Source organism: Eleutherodactylus coqui, chromosome 2 (genome assembly GCF_035609145.1).
Source record: "Eleutherodactylus coqui strain aEleCoq1 chromosome 2, aEleCoq1.hap1, whole genome shotgun sequence".
Classification (NCBI taxonomy): Eukaryota; Metazoa; Chordata; class Amphibia; order Anura; family Eleutherodactylidae; genus Eleutherodactylus; species Eleutherodactylus coqui.
The window spans coordinates 213,338,965-213,362,720 of record NC_089838.1 but is presented as its reverse complement, the minus strand read 5'-3'; the positions used below and the strand labels follow the sequence as shown (position 1 = coordinate 213,362,720).

The following is a 23,756-nucleotide window of genomic DNA, read 5'->3' as shown; positions in this document are numbered from 1 at the left end:
CCTCTCATAACAAAATGAACCCAGGCCTTACCCTTCTACTGTTGGGAATTGATAACTTCCCATTGGAATCTAGAACTATCATTGGCCATATTCTACATGCGTCCCGCCTCACCCCTGCACACAAAGCAGTTAAACTGGAATAGTAAAAAGATTTCTACCATAGAAGATATTCTTTCTATAGTATCAAACAACTGCTTATATGAAAAATTGCGCGCAATTCACGTGGGAAAACTCTATCTCTTTAATTTTAAAATGGAACCCATGTCTTGCACACATTCCACTACTCGGTTTAATTAACTTTTCCCACATCCCTAAGGCTCAATGTCCACAGATGGATTTGATTTGTGTAACCCGCGTGGCAGATCCACAAATTAAGCCCGCCCATAGGGATGCATTAGCATTTGCAAAGCAGCTAAAAGCATGCGGATGTGATTTTTTTTTCTGCTGTTATGTGGATCGCATGCGCAAGAAGAAATAGCAGCATGCTCCATTTCCCTGCAGATCCCACAGGGATGGTTTCCATTTAAGTCAATGGAAGCCATCTGATCTGCGGCCCGCCTGCAGCTGTCACTGTGGACGAACTGCGGGAAAGCAGGAGATTTAAAAACACAAACCGCACTGTGCTTGCGCCTTGCTGAAGAAAGAAGATCCGGCCGGCACAGAGGAGACCCGCACTGGATCCAAAGAGGTGAGAAACTGTCTTCTTTATGTCCATGACTGCGGGATTTCGAACTCAGAATCTGTGCGGGCCATGGACATTAGGCCCAAGGGCTCCCTACTGTGATTACATACAATAACAGTACAGGGAGGTTACTTTTTTGTTGCTGTTCTGTATTCAATTGTTATATTTGATAAACTTGATTTAACCCTTTCCAATCCAATTTGTATTCTGGTTTTCTTAGGGGGCTTACTCTTTTTCTGCTGTTATACAACAGCGCTATATGCTGGCTAAAGCCAGTACTGCATGAGGTGACAGGTTGGATAGGCTCTGACAGCAGAGAGGCTGGCAATATACAGTAAGAGAACCCCGACGGACGTCTTCCAACATCGGAGCTGTACAGCCTTAAATCATAATGTCTTCAGAGGTCAGACAGTGGATTGGAAAGGGTTAATAGACACGGTTACAGACTAACTTCACAGTTACATACAATTTGTATCCTATGCTTTAGAACATGTGTATCACTGCACCCATTGTCTTTCTCAGCTTGTCATATGTACGCCCACCTCCCTTCTCTCTCTTTTTAAACTTCAAAACTTAATAAAAATCATTAAAAAAATAATTTCCTGCAGCAGTATCCTTAGGATCGATCAGATCAAACACACGTCTTTATGTTCTTAGCAACATTCTTAGTGCTGCACACACATGGCCTCTGCCCGCTCACTGCCATCTGCTACCATCTAACTGGCATTGGGCAGGAGGTAGAGGAGGTCTCAGGGCTGCAGGTAACCGTACGGGTCCTGCATGACACCTCCAGCAGACGGGTGGCGCTGTTCCTTCTGTCTCTAGCCTGCAGTGGTTGCTAGGGACAACAGGTCGCATATTGTGACTAGTTATGTTACAGGGACCTGCTGCTCCTCACACGCCGGTAACCATGAAAACACTCGGCGCCTCCTCACTACCGCAACCAATCACTGTGAATCAGACAACCCAAACAACCAATCACTGTGAATCAGACAACCCAAATAACCAATTACTGTGAATCAGACAACCAAAACAACCAATCACTGTGAATCAGCCAACACAAACAACCAATCACTGTGAATCAGACAACCCAACCAATCACTGTGAATCAGACAACCCAAATAACCGATCACTGTGAATCAGACAACCAAAAGAACCAATCACTGTGAATCAGCCAACATAAACAACCAATCACTATGAATCAGCCACCACAAACAACCAATCGGGTTGTGAATCGAGCAGAGGTGTTGCGGAATATAGATATATGATGCCGGCATCAGCCCAGCGGCACTTCCGCTTCCGGTGTACACAGTGAGCTCTGCAGAGCGGAGACATGGAGGAGCCGCCGTCCCGCAAGCTGGTGCTGAAGAACAGAAGGACGACCCTGGAGCGGGTGGAGAAGTTTATCTCCGAGCTGTACTTCACTGACTGCAACCTGTGGGGCCGGTGAGCGGCGCTGTGCCCCTGGTCCTCCCGTGTAGCTGGCTGATGTCAGGAGGCAGATAATGATATCATCAGGGGCTCCTAGAACTGCTGTAATGCCGAGCAGCTTCCATCGTGCTAGGAGCTCAGTGTAGGGGGACACCATGGGGGCTGGCGGACAGACCCCCTATTAGTCACATACAGGAGGGAAGCCGCTCATGTCCTGCTTAGTCCCCAGGGTGACAACGGCCTGATAGCCTGACTGTTGTACGCGCCATAGTTGGTGACCACATGGTCAATGTGAGGCAAGTTAAGGCAGGGGGCCCGCTGTCACCGAGGGCCACATCAGCCTTGTAGCTGCCTTCAGATGGCCCATTGTAATTGTTAGGCTGGGTTCACACAGGGCGGAAGTCTCATGGAACGTTCACTGCAGAACCACAAAGAAATTTGTGAGGTTTCCACCATTGAAGTCCTAACACATTTGGCGCAGGTTCTGAGGGCAGCTTATTCCGCTGCGGCTCTACCTCCCCATAGAGGAGAGCCTGCAACGGAAACGGCGATACAATTGACATGCCGCAGCTTTGAATTTTGCTTGGCATGTCTGTTTCAGCACGGCCTGGCCGCAGCGTGTCAAAGATTTTTTTGCAAGTCTCCTCCACTTTGCTGCTTAGTCTCAGGCCTAAGATTGCAGGTGGAAATTCTGTGCAGAAAGTCTGCGTGGAAACCGTGCGGCCCTTCGTCCCGGTGTTCACCCAGCCTCAGACTGTATAGTAAGGGCGTATCACACGGGTGTATTAATGGACATGTCACACGCAGGGAATAACGTGTTGATTTCAGTGGGCTCGTTCACATGAGCATTTATTTTCACGCAATGTACGATCATGTGGAAAAATACATGAAAAGACCTCTTTTAGGGCATATTACGTACCGCAACAGGCTATTGCAGCGAATGAACAGCTGCGGATACGGAGGAAACCTGAATATTTAATATATATTTGGGCACCGTGTCACTGGGTCCGTCTGCGCTCATAAATATGCAATGCATTTCGATACACAAAAACACGCCAGAGCAGCTGAAAAACCCAGGTTGCACATATTTGTGCAAATCGTGCTTACGCCCGTGTGAATGCCCCCCAATAGTGACCCATATATTGTCTCCACTAGTAATAAGTGACCCCTGTAATAGTGAGCCCCCTATTGGCCTTGGGCCAGGCTACATCCCTACAGGCATTCCACTCGCCACTCCTGCAGGTTCGATCCGGCGGCAGTAGTGCAGTCTGTGACCTCCGACCTCTCCCTTCTGTGTCTGTGCTGCGTGCAGGTCAGCGGTCACAGATGCCAGGGGGAAGAAGTCAGCGGTCTGACTGCACTGCTGCCACCGGATTCGGCCCGCAGGCTTTGTGTCTGACACACGTGTTTTAGGGTCTCCTAATTTTTTTCCTAAAAAAATAAAAAATAAAAACTACTTCCCTCAGAAAGCTGATAGTAACGTCTCTTCTGAATATAATCTCCATCTTGGCATACAGGTTCTTCACAATGTTGACGCCATGATTGTGCAACCACAGCAAGCGCTTCTTTAGGGGTCTGTTTTGTCTACTAAAATCGCTGATGCAAGAGCGGCACAACCGGAAAACGTGCGACAGTGGAGAGCAACGGTTATCCACAGTGAGAGTTGGAGGACTGAAGGCGCCATTCCTGCCATCGCCATGTGCCAAGATCACCTGACGCATCGCCACGCGGCTGCCTTGTGAGCTTCGGTCAACATTCGTAGCACCCACCTGGAGGCAACGTTCTGCATCTTCATGCGATCTGACCGGACAGGCTTCCATCAGGCTTGATAGACGCTCTGCATAGACAGCCCTAGGGCCTTTCAGAAGGCGCTCGGCTGCCTAGCAACCGCGATCTGACCAGACAGGCCTCTATCAGGCTTGATAGAAGCCTGCCCGGTCCCTGCACAGCATGATGTAATGCCATAGCATTACATCATACTGTGCAGGACAGATAGTTCGTATCTTGCGAAATTCGTAACTCGAATGTTCGCAAGTCGGGGACTATCTGTATCTGGAAGTCAGGAGTGGAACCTACAGAGAAAACTGTGATGGACAGATTTGCCTCTCTTCCATATTTTAGACTAATTCCTGGTGTTCGCTTCCAAACACTGATGCAAATTACCAACCTGATACCACCGTCTGAATGGGGCTTTAGCCCGTATTTGGATGTCTGTATGTGAGTTGTGCCCACAAAACTCTTCACAACTCATGGGACTGCACATTGTATATCTTATTCTTGTCCTGGCAAAATGGGACCTGAAGCGATTTCCATGTGAAAGAGCGTTCATGTGCATAGCCTAATTGGCTACAGTGGGCTTGTGTGCTGTCCATGGAATGCACGAACGGTACATGGCCCAAATATACACCCGTCTGAATGGGGTCTAAGACAACTTCATCACTACAATCAATCATGTATACTCTATGAAGATTCCCACGTGCTTCACTATAAAAAGAGACCCCCCCCCCCGTCCCCACCCCCCACCCCCCTGCATTTGGCTTTCTCTTTGGGTTCTGAGCTTTTCAAATGCAATCTGTCAGCTCCATAGAGACTGATGGGTCTGATTGCCCATAACGGGCTTGGACAAACAAAGTTGCCTTCTCTGACTCCCTGATGTGCACTAGTATGCGTCATTGGTCTAGGACACCACACCTGCTGTTATTGCTTGGCACTGCCCTTGTGAGCGGTACTGGCCAGTCAAAGCAGCATGTAGTGTCTTCGAATACTGAAGCTGGTGTGGCCATCTTTGTTGGTGAAGACATTAAGACAACCTCTTCATAAAATGCTGTCCTCCCAGCAGTCTGGCTTCTGCAACCCAGCTAACCAGCTGTTATCACCGGAGAAAGTTTGTTCGCCCATACTCAAGAAATATAGTACATAGATGGGCCGGTTCTGCCAAAATAGGTGTTGTACTTAAATAGGCGATAGGTTGCCTCTAGGGGTGCTGTTTTCAGGATTTTATATGGAACCCCTAGATGGAGCCAGTAACAGGATCTGAACAGGCCATTACTTGGATTATAGAGGAAGGGGGGTCCAGATGGGATAGCGCCTTCTACAATATTGGTGTACACTAACTGCTGCCCTATAGCACCTGACAGCGTGGTGTGTTGGGTGGTGAGCGACAGATTATTGTCAGATGCTGAGCTCCAACTTTCAGAACTTTTTATATTTTTAGGGTAGAAAACGCTGGAAGCTTTCTAGCCTTATAAATATTAACAAAGCATCCCTCCTCGTGTGACCGATAAAGAGCCTATCCAAAGGTGTACAATATTCTATATGCTTGTAACGTGCCGTTAACAGCACCATCCGCACTTGCTCAGACACATGCTGTGCGTTGGTGCATGTACTCCACACTAGCCCACAGCCCGTTGGGGGGATTGCCGTGTCTGTGCGCCCAGCTATACTGTAGGTGGCTTCATTTACACCAGTATGAAGAAGGACTGATGTGATACATGTGGGGAATATATGTATATATAATGCCAAATTACAATGGAGTTTAATTGCATGTGTTTTACAGACTATATGGGGCAACGTGTCCGGTGGATTCGCTCTCCTACTTTCTATCAGAGAAGAGGATTTCATACGCCGACGCTGTGAAAAGGGACTTTCAGACGGCTCATGTAGGACAAACCTTTGGCCCTACGTAAGTGTAATAAAACTGTGGTCAAAGGTTTTCTGGGTTTATTATCCTAAGACCATGTCTATAATGTGCCGACTTTTCCTTTAAAGTTGATATCCATTACCTATAAAAAAATATTCACACCCTTGGCTCTTTTTCCTGATTTACTTCTGCATCATCATTAAATCAACTTTCCCTGCATTATAGTAAACCGCTAAATGAATATATTATGAGCATTGTAAACTTATGTCTTCATCTCTATGGAAAAAGTTGCAAGAAAGTATACTTGTAAATGCTTGAGGAGGAGCTTATGCCTCTAGATGTGTATCGGAGGTGGCACCCAATCTGGATAGAAGGTTTGACACGTCTTATATGTTTTTCTTGCAGTTTTCTTGTGTGCTGCCATGAATGTGATGCTCAAAGCTCGTGTAGTGTTATTTTAGATTCGGGATCTGTTGTCATCCAAAGACAACTAATCACTCGTAGAAACTGTCGCTCGTTGTAAGATGCATCATTTCAGATAGTACGCTCCAAGTAACTTGATGCTTTTTCCACTGACTAGAACATTTTTGCTTGGCTACATTAGGAAAATGATTCTTGGTGGTACTGCGCATTTTTAAGCACTTGCTGAAAGATTTACATATGGGGATTTTTCTGTCTGATTATTTGGATTTTGCAAAAACATTTAATGTCTACCACACCATCAGGGTCATGTGTTACAACTGGTACAGGAACCATTGGTTCAGCCCATAGCCATCTGTTGCTTCATAGATTTAGCACTACAAGTGGGAAGATGCAAGAATGCCGCTACTGCACCAGCAGCTAGAAGCCAGCATGGGATCAGTGACAGGCAAATTATCACTGATTGCTGCACGTTCACACCTGGCAGTGAATGGGGATTCATCCTGAGGCCATTTTAACTTGAGGGATCCTTGTATTAGGGGATTTATGAAGACACAATTGTCACGTGAGAGCAGGGGCATCTGTACTAGTTTGACACATTAATGTTAAAATCAAGGTGGCCTACAAATGTATGTATTGCAAGTAAAAAAGAAAAAAAATATATCACTGTGCAATCAATTTACCATGTGTTTTCTTGTCTTTAAGGTGGTGGACGTGCTGGTTTAAAGTCCAGATCACTATCCCCAAGGAATGGTCAGGACAGGAAGTTCACCTCTTATGGGAGAGCGATGGCGAGGGATTGGTGTGGAAGGATGACATGCCAGTGCAGGTGGGAAACGGTTGTAGAGTTGTAGCCTGGCCTGAAGTCTGTAGATATATAAAAATGTAATGGAATTCCGCATTAATAGATCTGCAGATTACAAAGTAGTAATCTGGGGGCTTGTTGTCTCTGGACCGACACCTGTGATACTTTTATGTCTGACACTTGGGCTGGGTCCCCATATATCAGTTATGCCCGGCTAGCGTTTTCACACTGGAACTGGACACAACTGATGTCATTTTGGTACTTTTTGCACTGGTCTGGCATTCATAGTCTTACAGAATAATGCTGCATGCAGCGTTTTTGCGGTCCAGCTCAGGGAGGCATACAGCATTAAAGATGATGCTGCAGATGCCCTGAAGTGTCCCACAGAAGACTATGGGATCAGTCCTGGCATTAGATTCCCTCTGGTGTTTCAATACAAAATTATAGAGGGAAAATCAGATGGCTATGTATATGGGAACCCAGCCGCGCAAAATACAGTGCGCAAAATGTTATCTTATGTGTGAATCAGCCAACATAGCGCTGGCCTGTTCTTGCTTAGCTAATGCTATTTATTCATGAAACCTACCTACATCTATCTCTTTTGAGCATAAAAAAAAAAAGGTGACGTGTTGAAAAATCAGGTCAGTTTGTGTTGGCATACATGCACCATGTTATGGGACATATGACACAGAGATACATTGCTAGGTACTCCAGTTTCTACAGTAGCTCTCAGGCATTCATTCATATGTTACCACAGTTCATCATAGCGGGGAAGTGGAAAGTTAGTGGACATTGTAAATACCAAGCGGGCTCTGGGATGGGAGATTTTACTGTATAGCTGTCCTCTTTATTTTGTTTGGTACATTTCTGCACTGTGAATGAATAGACACCATGTATTATAATATACGTTCGTGGACAGTCCAATGCTATTTTACTTGATAACAGTGAATTGTTCTGTCTTCAGGGTTTGACAAAGGAGGGCGAGAAGACCAGCTTTATTTTATCTCGCCATATGAAAGCAGAGGATCCAAGAAGGTAAGATTCATTCAAAGAATGTGGCTGCAAGTGATGACTTTGTAGCTATGGGTCATTTCACTGTATCACCCAGTGGGTATACAATGTACATATACAGCGCTAGTGGTCACTTCACCGCTGGATTTGATGTCAGATTGAATCCTGAGTCATCCAGTGCTGTACTATATTTTATGTTGTATCAGTCAATCAAACTATTAACGACGACCTGTTCGTCCGTGCATGAGTGAATGGGTTTGTGAGTGACTTGCATGCTCTGCGCCTAATCAGATAACGGTGATGTCATCAAAGGTCCTTCATCGCCAGTGAGGGAGTTTCGTGCGCCCCCCTGAATCACATGACTGTGATTTCATCACAGGTTCTGTACGCACACAGCTGCTGTCCGGCTAGGTGTTCGTTAGTATTCCATAGCAACTGAGGCCGCAGGGGGTTTGTAGTCTACCTGTAATCTGCACAAGGATGCAGGACCTTTGATGACATCACTGACATGTGATTAGGGGCGGAGCATGATGGTGACATCATCACAGGTCCTTCATCTCCAGTGCTGTACTGCCTCTGATCCCTGTTGTATGGGATGAACAATGTATGTAGCAGTGCTTTGTGTGAGACATGCATGTAGCAGAGCTGTGTGGTGCATTGTGCCACCAAAAACACTGGTACTATAATTTCCTAATAAGTACTAGTCCTTTTATAAAAGATGTATGTATACAATAAAAACAGATGTAAATCTAAATCGGAGTCATTCTTTTCTGTCAAGTTACTAAAATCTTATTGTGCTTCATTTCAGATGTTACATGAACTAACTTTCTCTACACATTGTTTTGTCATTTCCCTTTGTATTTCAGCATGACCCTGTACATTGAGATGGCTTGTAATGGTCTTTTTGGAGCTGGCCAAGGAGGTATGATTGCTCCCGTTGATCCCAAAAAAACATTTACCCTACAAAGAGCTGAGCTTGCCATTTTTAACCGTGCTGTACAAGAGCTTCTTCTGGATCTTGAGATTTTGTATGATATGGCCAGGGTAAGACGCTTTTTAAAGTCACAAATCAATCTAAATCTAGGTAGTACATCTCTTTTTTTCTGAGCTTTTTTTTAGCAGTGGGGAGCACTTAAAGACATGTTGCCTTCCTGTAAACGCAACATCCAACATCTTAAAATAGTGTTTTGTGGGTTGGACAGAGTCTTAAGTTTCAACCAGTGTTGTGTTCTGTCAGAGATTTGCTGACTGCTCTTCCTGTCCCATTAATGAAAAGGGGAAGACGAGCGTCTCATGTATATCTCCGTTGTATTAAAAGGGTAATTGAATAGTGACTGCTGCTCACCTGATCTGCTGGTGGTATCACGCAACATTCAATAAGCCATTATGCTGGTGGCTGCCTTGTTCTCCAGATGCTAAATAGAAATGGGTCCTTCCTAGGCGCCACATCAGGGGAAATCCAAGGTAAGTATGAAAAATTCTTTATTCCAATGATTAAAAACAGAAGCAGGGTAATGCGTTTCACCACCGAGACTGGCGGCTTCCTCAGACCAGAGCAATACACTACAGAGCACATACTCTTATACACAGCCAGTAGGTAATGTTGGGAGTGGGTCAGAGAACATACCACCGAAACTGCAGCATTTATTTTAATATGCAAAATATGTTCCTTGTGCATTCTGAGCAAATTACAAATCTCTCTGCATCCATCTATAAAAATATAAAGCAGGAATTTGCAATCTTTGCTTTCATTAGCTTCTATGAGGCTGCATTCTCAAATAGTGTCAACAGGTGTCACTCTTTTATAAGATTCTCCACTTGGATACTTTGTTACAGGCACAATCATTGAGGGATTTTTTAAATTAACTACTAGAGATGAGCGAACGTGTTCTTAACGAACACTTACGCACCCGGACACCGGCTTTGCCGAGGACTTTAGTGTCCGCGCGTAAAGCTTCGGGGGGCGGGGAGAGGCGCGGCGGCGCGGGCGGCAGCAGCGGGGAACAGGGGGGAGCCCTCTCTCTCTCCCTCTCCCCCCCACTCCCCGCCGCACCCCCCCGCGCTGCCACGGCGACCCCCGAACTTTTTTCGCCCGAGCACGGAATTGCTCGCAAAGTTCGGTGTTCGGGCAAAAAGGGGCGGAGCCGAACACGTTCGCTCATCTTTATTAACTACTAAACGAATTTCTATAGTATCTTCTGACTATAAAATTACTATAGGATCAGTGAAATAATTTAAAGCCATTAATGTATATATTTGTCATAGGTATTATTATAGGTTAATCTTATGGACAAGATACTGTTTCTAAGATATCAGTGTCATTTTGTTGAACCCATCAGGTTGCAGTGTTTGAATGCAATAAATCCAGTAGGTTTCTCTTTTGTGTAAGGCCTCAAATTGGTTGTTACATTTGCTAGGTATATGATCAATAGCGATGATAGTGACTGAATGTTTTTGTGACCTTTATGAATTCTATAAAGATCAGAAAAATCTGGTCAGCATCATCTCAAATTTTACTGATCCTATAATTTAGGGCTTATTCAGATGACTGTATGTCGGCTGGATTTTCACGCCGAGCTGATATACGGTGTCATTGTTTGCAGTGGGGGGAGGATGGAAGAGCCAGGAGCAGGAACTGAGCTCCCGCCCCTTGTCACTATTTGCAATACGAGGGGCAGGACAGGGGTGGAGCTAAGCTCCAAGACTTAGCTCCACCCCCATCCCACCCCCTCCTATTGCAAATAGTAGCAGGGGGCGGGAGCTCAGTTCCTGCTCCTGGCTCTTCCATCCCTCCCCCCCTCCCCGCAGACAAGGACACCGCATATCGGCTCGGCATGAAAACGCAGCTGATATACGGTTGTCTGAATAAGCCCTTATGGTCAGAATTGATCACTTAGAATTGTTTCTCCTTTTCCGCATAGAGCTATAACAACCTTTTTGAGAGGTAGCCTTGAATTATGAAATACCTCTGAGCATTGCCTAATATAATAACAAATAGAGCCAACAATTACTAGCAGCAATCAGTCATTAGTGCGAGTGTTCTACTTGAATACCCCTTTCCTTCATCTGATATATACATATAATTTTATAATAATTGCACCAGGAAGCTCGCTGGTAACATACTGACAATCCATATGCATTATCTACTACATTGTCCTTCTCTTATGAATAATTTCTATGTTTAGCCTACGTTTTTATTACACAAACTTTGATATCAATGAAAAATGATGGGTGTTCAGAATTACAAATCTATCCACAGATTTAACGATTAATAAATTTAATCATGGCAAAAAAATATCAGCATGTGCAGAACAGCGGCAAACACATTTACTTTTTTTTCAATAAATACTAAGGCGCTATGAACTGTCACACAGAAAAGTCCATTAATCACTGAATTCCAGATGACCGAGACATAATAAATGCAAGCAACGGGGTTAATTGAAAACATCCCCCTAATGATTGAGGCTGTAACAAAGTATTTGTGTGGAATCTTGTGAAATAGTGACACCTGTTGACACAATTCAAGAATGCAGCCCCATAGAAGCTAATGGAAACAAATCCCTGCTTTTATTTTTATTAAATTAAAAACCCAGAGATGAAAGCAGAGAGATTTGTAATTTGTTCAGAATGTGTAAGGAACATATTTAGCCTATTAAAGAAAACCCTGCAGTTTTGGTGCGATGTTCTCTGACCCGCTCCCAACATTACCTACTGGCTGTGTATAAGAGTGTGCTCCGTAATGTGCTGCTCTGGTCTGAGGAAGCCGCCAGACTCGGTGGTGAATCGCATTACCCTGCTTCTGTTTTTAATCATTGGAATAAAGAATTTTTTTTATAGTTGCCTAAAAGTCCCCCCGGTCTGGCGCCTAGGTAGGTCCCATTTCTATTTAGTTTCCTGCCCCATGCTATACATCTACGAACTGGTTAGAATCTGTTTGCAATTCCTTCAGTAAAACTGGGACTGTTCATTTTGTTGTTATAAAGACTATTTTTAAGTCGGTGAGTTCTGATAATGGTGACTAAAGCCATATCACTAATGTAAAGAGATCCTGACCTCTGGGGCCCTCCTGACCATGTCCAAATGAGCTTAGATGTGGAGCCTCTTGCAGGTGCAAGAATTTTTTTTTGTTTGTTTTTTTTCTCCCTTATGTGGTTTAGCTATATTTATGTTCTTTTTATTTTGTTTTGCTAAAGTCTTCTTTAGGCCACTCTCAGACACGCGTTCACAAAATGCTACTTTCGATATTGCTGCATTTTACCGTGATTTTGAGCGGCTTGTAAAGGGTAAGACAACGGAGATCCAAAGTTCTCTGGTCCTCGATATTAGAGCAAGTGTCCAGCTGTTGTGCTGGGCTTCTAATGCAGTGCTGTCTTTTGACACATGGGCAGTCGTTAAGGGGTTAATTCTATGCATAAATAATAGCTTTTTTTTTCTTTATCTTCAGCGACCACTTTTCCTTTCACATTTTAGAGTAGAATATTTTTACCTAGTATTTATATCACAAATTGTCTGATTTTTTTTTTTAAATGACAGAAGATCTACAGTGTTTCATCCTTACTTTCACTGACATCACATTTTGCAACATGTAATACTTTTGTTCTGTATTACTTCTTGTAGTTGCTTGGTGAAGATAACCAAAGAAGCTTCCAGGCTCTCTATGTGGCTAATCAAATGGTTAATTTGTGTGATGTTAACGACCCCGGCACATTTGCTGTTGTCCGAAAGTTGTCTTCCGAATTCTTTAGCCAAAAGAACGGTGACAGCCAGCACACGCTCCATGCAATGGGGCACTGCCACATAGATACAGGTAATTCTTCCATTATACCCTGGTACCATTCATGCATCCCTCTAAATAATTGTCTTCATTTTAGCATTAGGTAAGGAGCTATGTTTCTAAAAATCCACAAGTGGATTACATTTACGGAATTCATCTTATTGATTCCTTTTGTTAAGCGCCCTTCTACACATGCGATAAATCCTTCAGATTCCTGCATCCAGCGGGAATGGGAGCGATTATCATTCAGTGTAAATGCCCCGACTGATCGACTAATGAGAATTCGTTTGCTTCTCCTTTGTTGTTTCAGTTCATGCAGGCAGAAAACTGAACGCCGATCAGCCCGTGTAAATCGGCAGTCGTTCATTTATGAGCTGTATATAATACCTACAGTAGATCTAGGAACTTACTTTGTATAGCCTGGAGGAAAGAGGGGAAATGACACCTGATTGAAACATTTAAATATGGTAAAGGAATAAATGAGGTACCGGAAGGATGTGATTTTATTAGGAAGCTAAACCCAAGAGCAAGAGGGCACAATCTGAGATTAGCTGTGGGGAAGATCGGAAGCAATGTCAGGAAATATTCTTTTACTAAAAGAGTAGTAGATGCCTGGAACAAACCTCCAGCAGTTGTGGTTTCTACCAACTATTTTCTATGTGTGTTTCTATATGGGTAGCATAACATGGATTTTCCCATCTTATTCCAGCTTGGTTGTGGCCATATGAAGAAACTATAAGAAAGTGTGCCCGCAGTTGGGTTACTGCTGTACAACTGATGACGACAAATCCTGATTTCACTTTTACATGTTCTCAGGTACATTTGTCGGAATTTTAATCTAAAATACATAAAAAAATGCTGACCACATTATTTCCACATCACTAGGTTATGCTGTAACATAATGAAGGAACTAAGGTCCCTACACAGTGGCCCTCTGGACACCCGAGGTTTAGGGTACTGCAACATGGACCACATAACCAGTAGGTGATGGCATATCCCAGCTATATCCCCAGTGGTCATAGGAATAACCCTTTTTAAGAGAACTTGTCACCTGCCTAAGGCCCCGTAAACTACCTTATGATGCTGCTATGGCAGGTGATGGGGAGCCATGTGCTGCATTATTTTCTACTCTCCTGCTTGCTTGTTCCTGTGAAGTCTGACTCCTCAGCTTTCTGTGTGCGCTCTCCTGTACAAGTCTATGGGTGTTAGGCAGGTCAGAGGTTTCCTTTAGCTGTATAATAGACAACCTGTATTACTAATGACACTACTTCTTCATATGGGAGGGATAAAACGGAAATCCTCACCTTTGAGAAATGTCATGTTTGGTGTATGCCACGTTTAGGAGACATGTTGATAGTAAAACTTGGAGTGAGACTGAAGGAAATAAATAGAATTTAAAAAGATCACAAATCACTTTTTATTGGAGGGTATTGTAAAACCTTTAGCTTAAAGCTGTTAATCCAAACTTTGCCCCATGTTAGGCCGCCTGCACACAAACGGGTTGGTTTCCACATGCGGGAGCCCACAAGGGAATCTGACCCTGTGCCCAGCCGGCATCTCGGCGTACCTGTATTTTCTGTACAACATAAGGTTCGGACGGCTTACCGTTGGATATGTGCAGTACAGATTTTTTTCCCCCACACCGTCGCTTGGCGATGACACGGAATCCACAACCTTTCCGCAATGTCAATTGTGGAAGGGCCGCAGGTCGCACAGCTTCCATTGACTTCAATAGAAGCCGTCTGTGCGGAACCCGCACGGAAATAGAGCATGCTACATTTGTGGAAACTGCAATTCCACTTTGCGAGTGCAGGTAAAAGCGCTTTTACATAGCATGTAACAAATGGTATTTGCTGCGGATCCGCGGTGCGAATGCCGACCGCAGATTTTACAATGCAAATCCTGTGTGTGTGCTGGCGGCCTTAACAGGGCAGCGAAGTGCAAACCCTTATTTGTCAGCTGATCAGATCTTTTGTACCCCTGAAAAAATCATTGTCAGCAGCAGATCATCTTGTGTGATAGGGAGATGAGCTGCCAGCAGTGATGAACGTGCATGCTGTGCAAAATGCATTTAAATAAGCGAAAGATCTTGTTGAACAGTGCTCATCATCTAGCTCAAATCACCTTTATGCATTCACATGCCAATAACTTTCATGGTGTTTTGTCTACATTTTAATACTTGGCCTCATTATCCCCGGTCATCTGCGGTGCATTCTTTTATGTCACCTTTTTAACGATTCACTTGTTTATACAGAGCTGTGAACTTTAACAAAATTATTTGTCCATGCTGCAATTGTATAAATTGTACACTTTGTGTATGTAAGGGAGTATAGCCTGAATTGTAACGTATCACCTGTTCATTCAAACTCCTGTTGTACCACAGATACATGAGTACAGCGCTCTGCTATCTCCAGCAGAGAGATCCATGCTCGGCTACTGTTCCATTCAAACAGTGGACCCCAGCACATTAGTGGGGGTCCCAGGTGTTCATCCTCCACCCATCGGACTCTTATCCTGTGACAAATACAAATGTATGCCGTTAATAGCTGACACTATTCATATTGACCTTTACAGGCTCAGCAGCTGGATTGGGTGAAAACACGGTATCCTGGATTATATTCCCAGATTAAAGAGTTTGTAAAACTTGGCCAATTCATACCTGTTGGTGGAACATGGGTGGAAATGGTAAGGCTGTATGTTCTGGTGAAAGGACATGTATTCAGTGGGCTAAGAAATGTTATTAATTCTTGTTGCTGTCCCGGCTGATGGTGTTGTGACGCAGGTTCAGAGTATAGTATAGCAGACAGTTACAAAAATGTACAATATTTATTTGTGAACAAAGAAAACAAAAATGGTTAATACGAAAAGGCAATTTAGTTTTACTATATGTTTACCTGAGGCTGACTACCGCGAGCTAAATCCTGAGATCAGTAATACTTTACACAGTGTATGAAAACAGTAAATCCTTGCATACTATGGCCAGGCTAACGTGAGTGTGTTTGAGTGCGATATACGTGTATATAATATTCACATACATAGATTTTCGCTGTTACACTCACACCAGCGGTTTTTCATTGCATATAATATGTAAGTAAAAATAGAACGCAACATGTTCTATTTTTGCTGTGTATTACGCGCAATAAAGCCCTATTATTTTCTGAGTGCATACAAAATCCTGTGCATACACAATTACAAATACGTCGCTAACCGAGGGAAAAATGTAAAAAAAAAAAAAAAAATGAAACCATGAAGCCTGTGCGTGAGATACGCTGTCATGCGCAGGCAAAAATAACTGCTATTTGTGGCAATACACGGGTCTACACCGCAGTAAAACAGTGCGTTATATACACAGCGTTTTACAACACGCTTGTGTGAGCCTGCCCTATATGTCTCAATAGTAGTACTGGCAACAATGTCAACTTTTACCAGTGGTACATAAACAGAAGCTCGAATCCTACAGTTAATTTAATACATGCCTAAGACTCTAACAGTGTGCACACCTACAGTGAATTTAGGCCTGGCCTCACTCACATCTGTTGCGCAGGAGTACTGACTTTGGCAACCAAAGCCAATTCGGAGTTGGGAGTATTACTCCCCCATGTTTTTCAGTAATTCCTGTGTGATTGTTCTCAGTTACAGAACCCACGTAATCTTGCAGATATGATACCTTTTAGACCCTTAGTGACGGTGCTATCGACTTTCTACGTCCTGCTGTTGCAGGACATGTATGGAGGGAGGTAGCGGCGCTATCTCCCTCCATACAGCGCAGGCGTCAGCTTTTTATTACAGCTGACACCCGCGGGCAACCCTTTAAATGAACCCTTTAAATGCTGCTGTCAATTCTGACAGCGGCATTTAAATCCCCCAAACGATGTTGGGGGGGGGGGGGTCCCGCACGGCCCCCCCCCCCCCCCGCGTTGAGATCGGGGGAGCCGTGCAGGTGTCATGGCAGCCGGGGGCCTAATGAATGGCCCCAGGGCTGCCTTAAAGGGGTTGTCCCGCGGCAGCAAGTGGGTCTATACACTTCTGTATGGCCATATTAATGCACTTTGTAATGTACATTGTGCATTAATTATGAGCCATACAGAAGTTATAAGAAGTTTGTCACTTACCTGCTCCGTTTCTAGCGTCCTCGTTTCCATGGAGCCGACTAATTTTCGCCGTCTAATGGCCAAATTAGCCGCGCTTGCGCAGTCCGGGTCTTCTTCTTTCCTCAATGGGGCTCCGTGTAGCTCCGCCCCGTCACGTGCCGATTCCAGCCGATCAGGAGGCTGGAATCGGCAATGGAACGCACAGAGCCCATGGTGCACCATGGGAGAAGACCCGCGGTGCACCATGGGAGAAAACCGCAGTGCATCCCTGGGAAAGGACCGGTGGCCATCTTGGGAGAAGATTTTTTTAAAGTCCTTATTTTGTCAGATCAGTAAGTAGCAAGCGGCTTAAAAACCGCTTTACTTTGCTATTTTATGCCAGGGGGGTGACAGGGGGAATGGAGTAAGGTAAAATTTTGAAGTTTGCCGCGAGACAACCCCTTTAAGCTACTCCTATATAGAAATCCACTTTTTGGACACCACCATAAAAATTGCAAGCAACTCACAACAGACATCCCTATACCGAAAACTGATTGCTTGATCCACACACCTTAGATGGGACATTTCCTATCCTAAACACATCAAAACGTCCATTGTCCACAGCCAGGCCATCAGATACAACCGGATCTGCTCCAACCCAAAAGGCGGAGAGGAACATTTATACCATCTTAAAAAGACATTTTTAAAGCAACCTTATTATTCAATGCAAAGTGCCAACGTAAGTGACCCCCTATGTAACTAATAACACACATTTGTATCGCACAAACATGAAATTTGCTACGATCATTCTTTACATGCTAATAGGAGAAGTAAAGGGGCTGCAATTTCAAAATTCAATTCTAAGCGCGATAAACTGTAAAAATCCGTAATACTTGAGAGAATTCTTTTCTCAGAAGCCATAGAGCCTAGGGAAAGGATTTGTACACTGAGGAGAATCTACCTCACGTGTGTGTGTGTATATATACTGAGGAGAATCTACCTCGCGTGTATGTGTGTGTGTATATACTGAGGAGAATCTACCTCGCGTGTATGTGTGTGTGTGTGTATATACTGAGGAGAATCTACCTCGCGTGTATGTGTGTGTGTATATATACTGAGGAGAATCTACCTCGCGTGTATGTGTGTGTGTATATATACTGAGGAGAATCTACCTCGCGTGTATGTGTGTGTGTGTGTGTGTGTGTGTGTGTATATATACTGAGGAGAATCTACCTCGCGTGTATGTGTGTGTGTATATATACTGAGGAGAATCTACCTCGCGTGTATGTGTGTGTGTATATATACTGAGGAGAATCTACCTCGCGTGTATGTGTGTGTGTGTATATATACTGAGGAGAATCTACCTCGCGTGTGTGTGTGTGTGTGTGTGTGTGTGTATATATACTGAGGAGAATCTACCTCGCGTGTGTGTGTGTGTGTGTGTGTGTGTGTGTGTGTGTATATACTGGGGAGAATCTACCTCGCGTGTATGTGTGTGTGTATATACTGGGGAGAATCTACCTCGCGTGTATGTGTGTGTGTATATACTGGGGAGAATCTACCTCGCGTGTATGTGTGTGTGTGTGTGTATATACTGGGGAGAATCTACCTCGCGTGTATGTGTGTGTGTATATACTGAGGAGAATCTACCTCGCGTGTGTGTGTGTATATACTGAGGAGAATCTACCTCGCGTGTGTGTGTGTATATACTGAGGAGAATCTACCTCGCGTGTATGTGTGTATATATACTGAGGAGAATCTACCTCGCGTGTATGTGTGTATATATACTGAGGAGAATCTACCTCGCGTGTATGTGTGTATATATACTGAGGAGAATTTAATGTTCTTCTGTGTATATACTGAGGCGAATCTACCTCGCATCTCTGTGTGTCTAGACTGAGGCGAATCTACCTCGCATCTCTGTGTATATACTGAAAGGCTGTAAAGTACATAAGGAAGCTGCCATGGACTGCAGGGATGGAGCATCCCTTTAAGGCTAAGAAGAGGCTGCAACCTCCAGTCTGGGGGTAAATGTGAATAAAAAGGGGTGTTACCTTTTAAGCATAAAAAGTGTGGGAGAGATGACACATTCTGAGGAGGGACATCGGTACACGCCGTCTGAGGAGAATCCAATCTACACTACCGTTCAAAAGTTTGGGGTCACCCAAACAATTTTGTGTTTTCCATGAAAAGTCACACTTATTCACCACCATGCGTTGTGAAATGAATAGAAAATAAAGTCAAGACATTGACAAGGTTAGAAATAATGATTTGTATTTGAAATAACATTGTTTTTACATCAAACTTTGCTTTCGTCAAAGAATCCTCCTTTTGCAGCAATTACAGCATTGCACACCTTTGACATTCTAGCTGTTAATTTGTTGAGGTAAGCTTGTGAAATTGCACCCCACGCTTCTAGAAGCATCTCCCACAAGTTGGATTGGTTGGATGGGCACTTCTGGCGTACCATACGGTCAAGCTGCTCCCACAACAGTTCAATGGGGTTCAGATCTGGTGACTGCGCTGGCCACTCCATTACCGATAGAATACCAGCTGCCTGCTTCTGCTGTAAATAGTTCTTGCACAATTTGGAGGTGTGTTTAGGGTCATTGTCCTGTTGTAGGATGAAATTGGTTCCAATCAAGCACTGTCCACTGGGTATGGCATGGCGTTGCAAAATGGAGTGATAGCCTTCCTTATTCAGAATCCCTTTTACCCTGTACAAATCTCCCACCTTACCAGCACCAAAGCAACCCCAGACCATCACATTACCTCCACCATGCTTAACAGATGGCGTCAGGCATTCTTCCAGCATCTTTTCATTTGTTCTGCGTCTCACAAACGTTCTTCTTTGTGATCCAAACACCTCAAACTTGGATTCATCCGTCCACAACACTTTTTTCCAGTCTTCCTCTGTCCAATGTCTGTGTTCTTTTGCCCATCTTAATCTTTTTCTTTTATTGGCCAGTCTCCGATATGGCTTTTTCTTTGCCACTCTGCCCTGAAGCCCAAAATCCCGCAGCCGCCTCTTCACTGTAGATGTTGACACTGGTGTTTTGCGGGTACTATTTAATGAAGATGCCAGTTGGGTACCTGTGAGGCGTCTGTTTCTCAAACTAGAGACTCTAATGTGCTTATCTTCTTGCTTAGTTGTGCAACGCGGCCTCCCACTTCTTTTTCTACTCTGGTTAGAGCCTGTTTGTGCTGTCCTCTGAAGGGAGTAGTACACACCGTTGTAGGAAATCTTCAATTTCTTAGCAATTTCGCGCATGGAATAGCCTTCATTTCTAAGAACAAGAATAGACTGTCGAGTTTCAGATGAAAGTTCTCTTTTTCTGGCCATTTTGAGCGTTTAATTGACCCCACAAATGTGATGCTCCAGAAACTCAATCTGCTCACAGGAAGGTCAGTTTTGTAGCTTCTGTAACGAGCTAGACTGTTTTCAGATGTGTGAACATGATTGCACAAGGGTTTTCTAATCATCAATTAGCCTTCTGAGCCAATGAGCAAACACATTGTACCATTAGAACACTGGAGTGATAGTTGCTGGAAATGGGCCTCTATACACCTTTGTAGATATTGCACAAAAAACCAGGCATTTGCAGCTAGAATAGTCATTTACCACATTAGCAATGTATAGAGTGCATTTGTTTAAAGTTAGGACTAGTTTAAAGTTATCTTCATTGAAAAGTACAGTGCTTTTCCTTCAAAAATAAGGACATTTCAATGTGACCCCAAACTTTTGAACGGTAGTGTATATCGGTACATGCCGTCTGAGGAGAATCCAATCTATGTGTATACGTATTTTATGCCTCGATTCCTCTGAAGTAATCGTGACTCCATAAAATTTTCTGTGTGAACAACAGGTAAACACCGGTACTAAATTAACTTAAGCAAAGACAGGTATATCCGCTAGTTCAGTATATGGTAATAACCCAGATATCTCTTTATGTCTCTTATTGGGCCAAATACATTTTAACTCATTTATCCCTTTGTTTGTCAGCTTCTTATCTCTCTTACCCTAGTGAGGCACATGTATGTCCAGGGTGATATTGTATCAGTGTTCAGGGTGATATTTCCTAGTCTCTGCAGACGGCTGTCAACAGACGAATGATTAACCCCTTAATGACATGTCCTATTTTGGCGTTGAGGACCAAGCGATTTGGTATTTTTTATTTTTTTTGGTATTTTTTTGGTATTTTTTCATCTCCATTTTTCAAAAGCCCTAACTTTTTTATTTTTCCGTCAACGCGGCCTTATAAGGGCTTATATTTTTATGTGGCGAGCTGTAGTTTTTATCGGTGCCACTTTTGGGTACATAGACTATATCGTAAAACTTTTATTATTTTTTTTTATGATAACAGGGAGAGAAAATGCATCAATTCTGACAGATTGTGTTTTTTTTTTTTTTTTTTACAACGTTAATCATGCAGCATAAATGACACACTAAATTTTTTCTGTGGGTCGGTACGGTTACAACAATACCAAAATTCTTATTTATTTATTTTTTTTAGGTTTTTACACTTTTTTGCAATAAAAAGCCTTTTTTGGAAATCTTTTTTTTTTTTCTCTATAGCTGCATTCAAAGTCCTGTAACTTTTTAATTTTTTTATGTACGGAGCTCTATGAGGGCTTATTTTTTGCGAGACAAGCTGTAGTTTTTATTGGTACCATTTTGGGGAATGTACGTCTTTTTTGATCACTTTTATTGCATTTTTTGTGAGGCAAAATGCTAAAAATTAGCATTTTGCCTCTGTTTTTTAGCATTTTTTTTAAAACGCTTTTTGTTGTACAAAATAAAAAGCGTGTTCACCTATTTGTACACGTCGTTACGGACACGTCAATACCCAATATGTGGGTTTTTAATTTTTTTTACCTTTTTTATGCTAATAGAAAAAGCATAAAAAAGGGGTTTTTTTTTAACATTTTTATTTTCTTTTTTTTTACACTATTTGTGTCCCTCTGAGGGACTTGCAGCACTATGCCTATGATCGCTGTGATAAGGCATGATAGAGCTACTGCTCTGCCATGCCTTATCGCTTATACAGCGATAATAGGCACAGGCAATACAGGACGCCAGTGTCTGGCGTCCTGTTGCCATGGCGACAGGCCGGGCTCTCGCGAGAGTCGGCCGGAGACACAGAGGGAGCGCGCTCCCTCTTTGAACTTTCCCTGACGTGATCTAAGGGCTTAACAGCGGGGGGCACATCTCCGATGCCCCCCCCCCCGCTGTTGCAGCGGGACGCCAGCTGTGACTGACAGCCGACTCCCGCTGCGGTATAGCGCGAGGTCAGTCATGATCTCGCGCTATCCCGATGACGTACCGGTACGTCATTTTGCACGAAGTACTCGCCTACAATGACGTACCGGTACGTCAAGGAGCGGGAAGGGATTAATTGGCCACAGCTATGTTATGTATATGTGATTGGTCAGTTTACACAGCTGTATTTTTGGGATGCCCCATCATAGCTTATGAAGCTATACACATGAGCGATTTTATTATTATTTTTTTATTTATTTATTTTTCCTCACTCTAATCAATGGTCTGTTGTTATGGATGAGAATAGGACATGCAGTTTGCAGGGCCTATGCAGGTCTGACAGCACACAGATGGGTGTATGATGCGAGTTTGTCAGCCGCAACACAAAATACAGCTGGATAAATCCGGCCTAAGAAATATAGTGTTTGTTTGTGAAAGATGGATTTTCTAGTAGAAGAATGCAATAATGTCACTTCTGCATTTTCTCCCCTAATTTAAATGCAGCATTCTTATGTTTTATAGGAAGTGCCAACTATTTTTGGGCTATAAATGTACTATACATTGTATCATACCTTTTTCTAAGGGTGCCTTCACACTTGCGATTGCGATATCACTGCGTTTTTTTTAAACACTAATGCCGATAGGACTTTCTAATGTTAAAAATGTATCACGCAAAAATCGCAAAGCACAGAACTTGTGATTTTTTTTAAAATTTTTTTTGTGCAATTCGTTTTTAACATTAAAAAGTCATATTGACATTCGCGATAAAAAAAAAAGCAGCAATATCTCAAGTGTGAAGGCGCCCTAACACTGGGGAGGAGAGAACCTGGATTGCAGGCAGCTGTAACAGTCCCCCTCAACTGCTAATTTGCATATGACACAGGATAAACCTGAAGACAGTAGAGCCACACTGCGAAAAAAAAGGGTATGTATGGATCCTACTTAACATCGCAGATTGTATAGTACATTCGGTTTATAGGCCAAAATAATAGGTGACAGACTTTCTGTAATTGAACTGATATTTTTAATAGCCTCTTCAGTCTGTGGAGGGTCCTTGGTGGGCTCGGCTCACATCACGGTTATGGAGAATATTCAGCTGGAAACACTGGGAAGATCTCCTAGCTCATTCCTTTGACTGTGCTTGGACTGAGGCAGGAAATGCATATTCCCTTGGGTTACATGTCTGTGTCCTTTCTTCTTTAAGGATGGAAACCTTCCCAGTGGAGAGTCCATGGTGCGCCAGTTCCTGCACGGTCAGCTCTTCTTCCAGAAAGAATTTGGCAGCTATTGTTCTGAGGTGAACAGATAAGTAACAAAGTACTTAAAGTCAAACTGCTTGATAATTCCATCATCTTTGAGGCTAATCGCTATAACATTTGTCAATGGACGCATGGTTTTGCAGATGAAACTGGTATTGCCTGCAAAATTGTGCGGCCATTAACTATATCAGTTTGAAAGCCATACCCATATGCCACTGCCACTCCATTTTTTTTCCTTTTATGGTATATGCACATGGTAGAAAATGTGCTGCAGAATCTTCAGCAAATCCAGCCCCAGTATGTTCAATGGGAATCCATGCCATAATCTATACAGTGAGGATTTTTTTCCACACGTGGATTTGAAATCTGCGTGGAAAATAAATAGGGGAAATGTGACTTCTCCA

General features: G+C 43.4%; 1 protein-coding gene across 1 annotated transcript in view; it reads left to right on the top strand.

Moving 5' to 3' along the window:
• The first annotated feature begins 1,989 nt into the window (after positions 1–1,989).
• Positions 1,990–23,756, top strand: part of MAN2C1 (mannosidase alpha class 2C member 1) — a 48,763-nt gene continuing 26,996 nt past the window's right edge. The window contains exons 1-9 of the mRNA XM_066592459.1: positions 1,990–2,128; positions 5,670–5,795; positions 6,879–7,002; positions 7,943–8,013; positions 8,856–9,033; positions 12,607–12,796; positions 13,473–13,579; positions 15,338–15,448; positions 23,298–23,390. Of these exons, the coding sequence (XP_066448556.1) occupies positions 2,016–2,128; positions 5,670–5,795; positions 6,879–7,002; positions 7,943–8,013; positions 8,856–9,033; positions 12,607–12,796; positions 13,473–13,579; positions 15,338–15,448; positions 23,298–23,390 (1,113 nt within the window). The 5' untranslated portion in view covers positions 1,990–2,015. The remainder of the gene's footprint in view (positions 2,129–5,669; positions 5,796–6,878; positions 7,003–7,942; positions 8,014–8,855; positions 9,034–12,606; positions 12,797–13,472; positions 13,580–15,337; positions 15,449–23,297; positions 23,391–23,756) is intronic.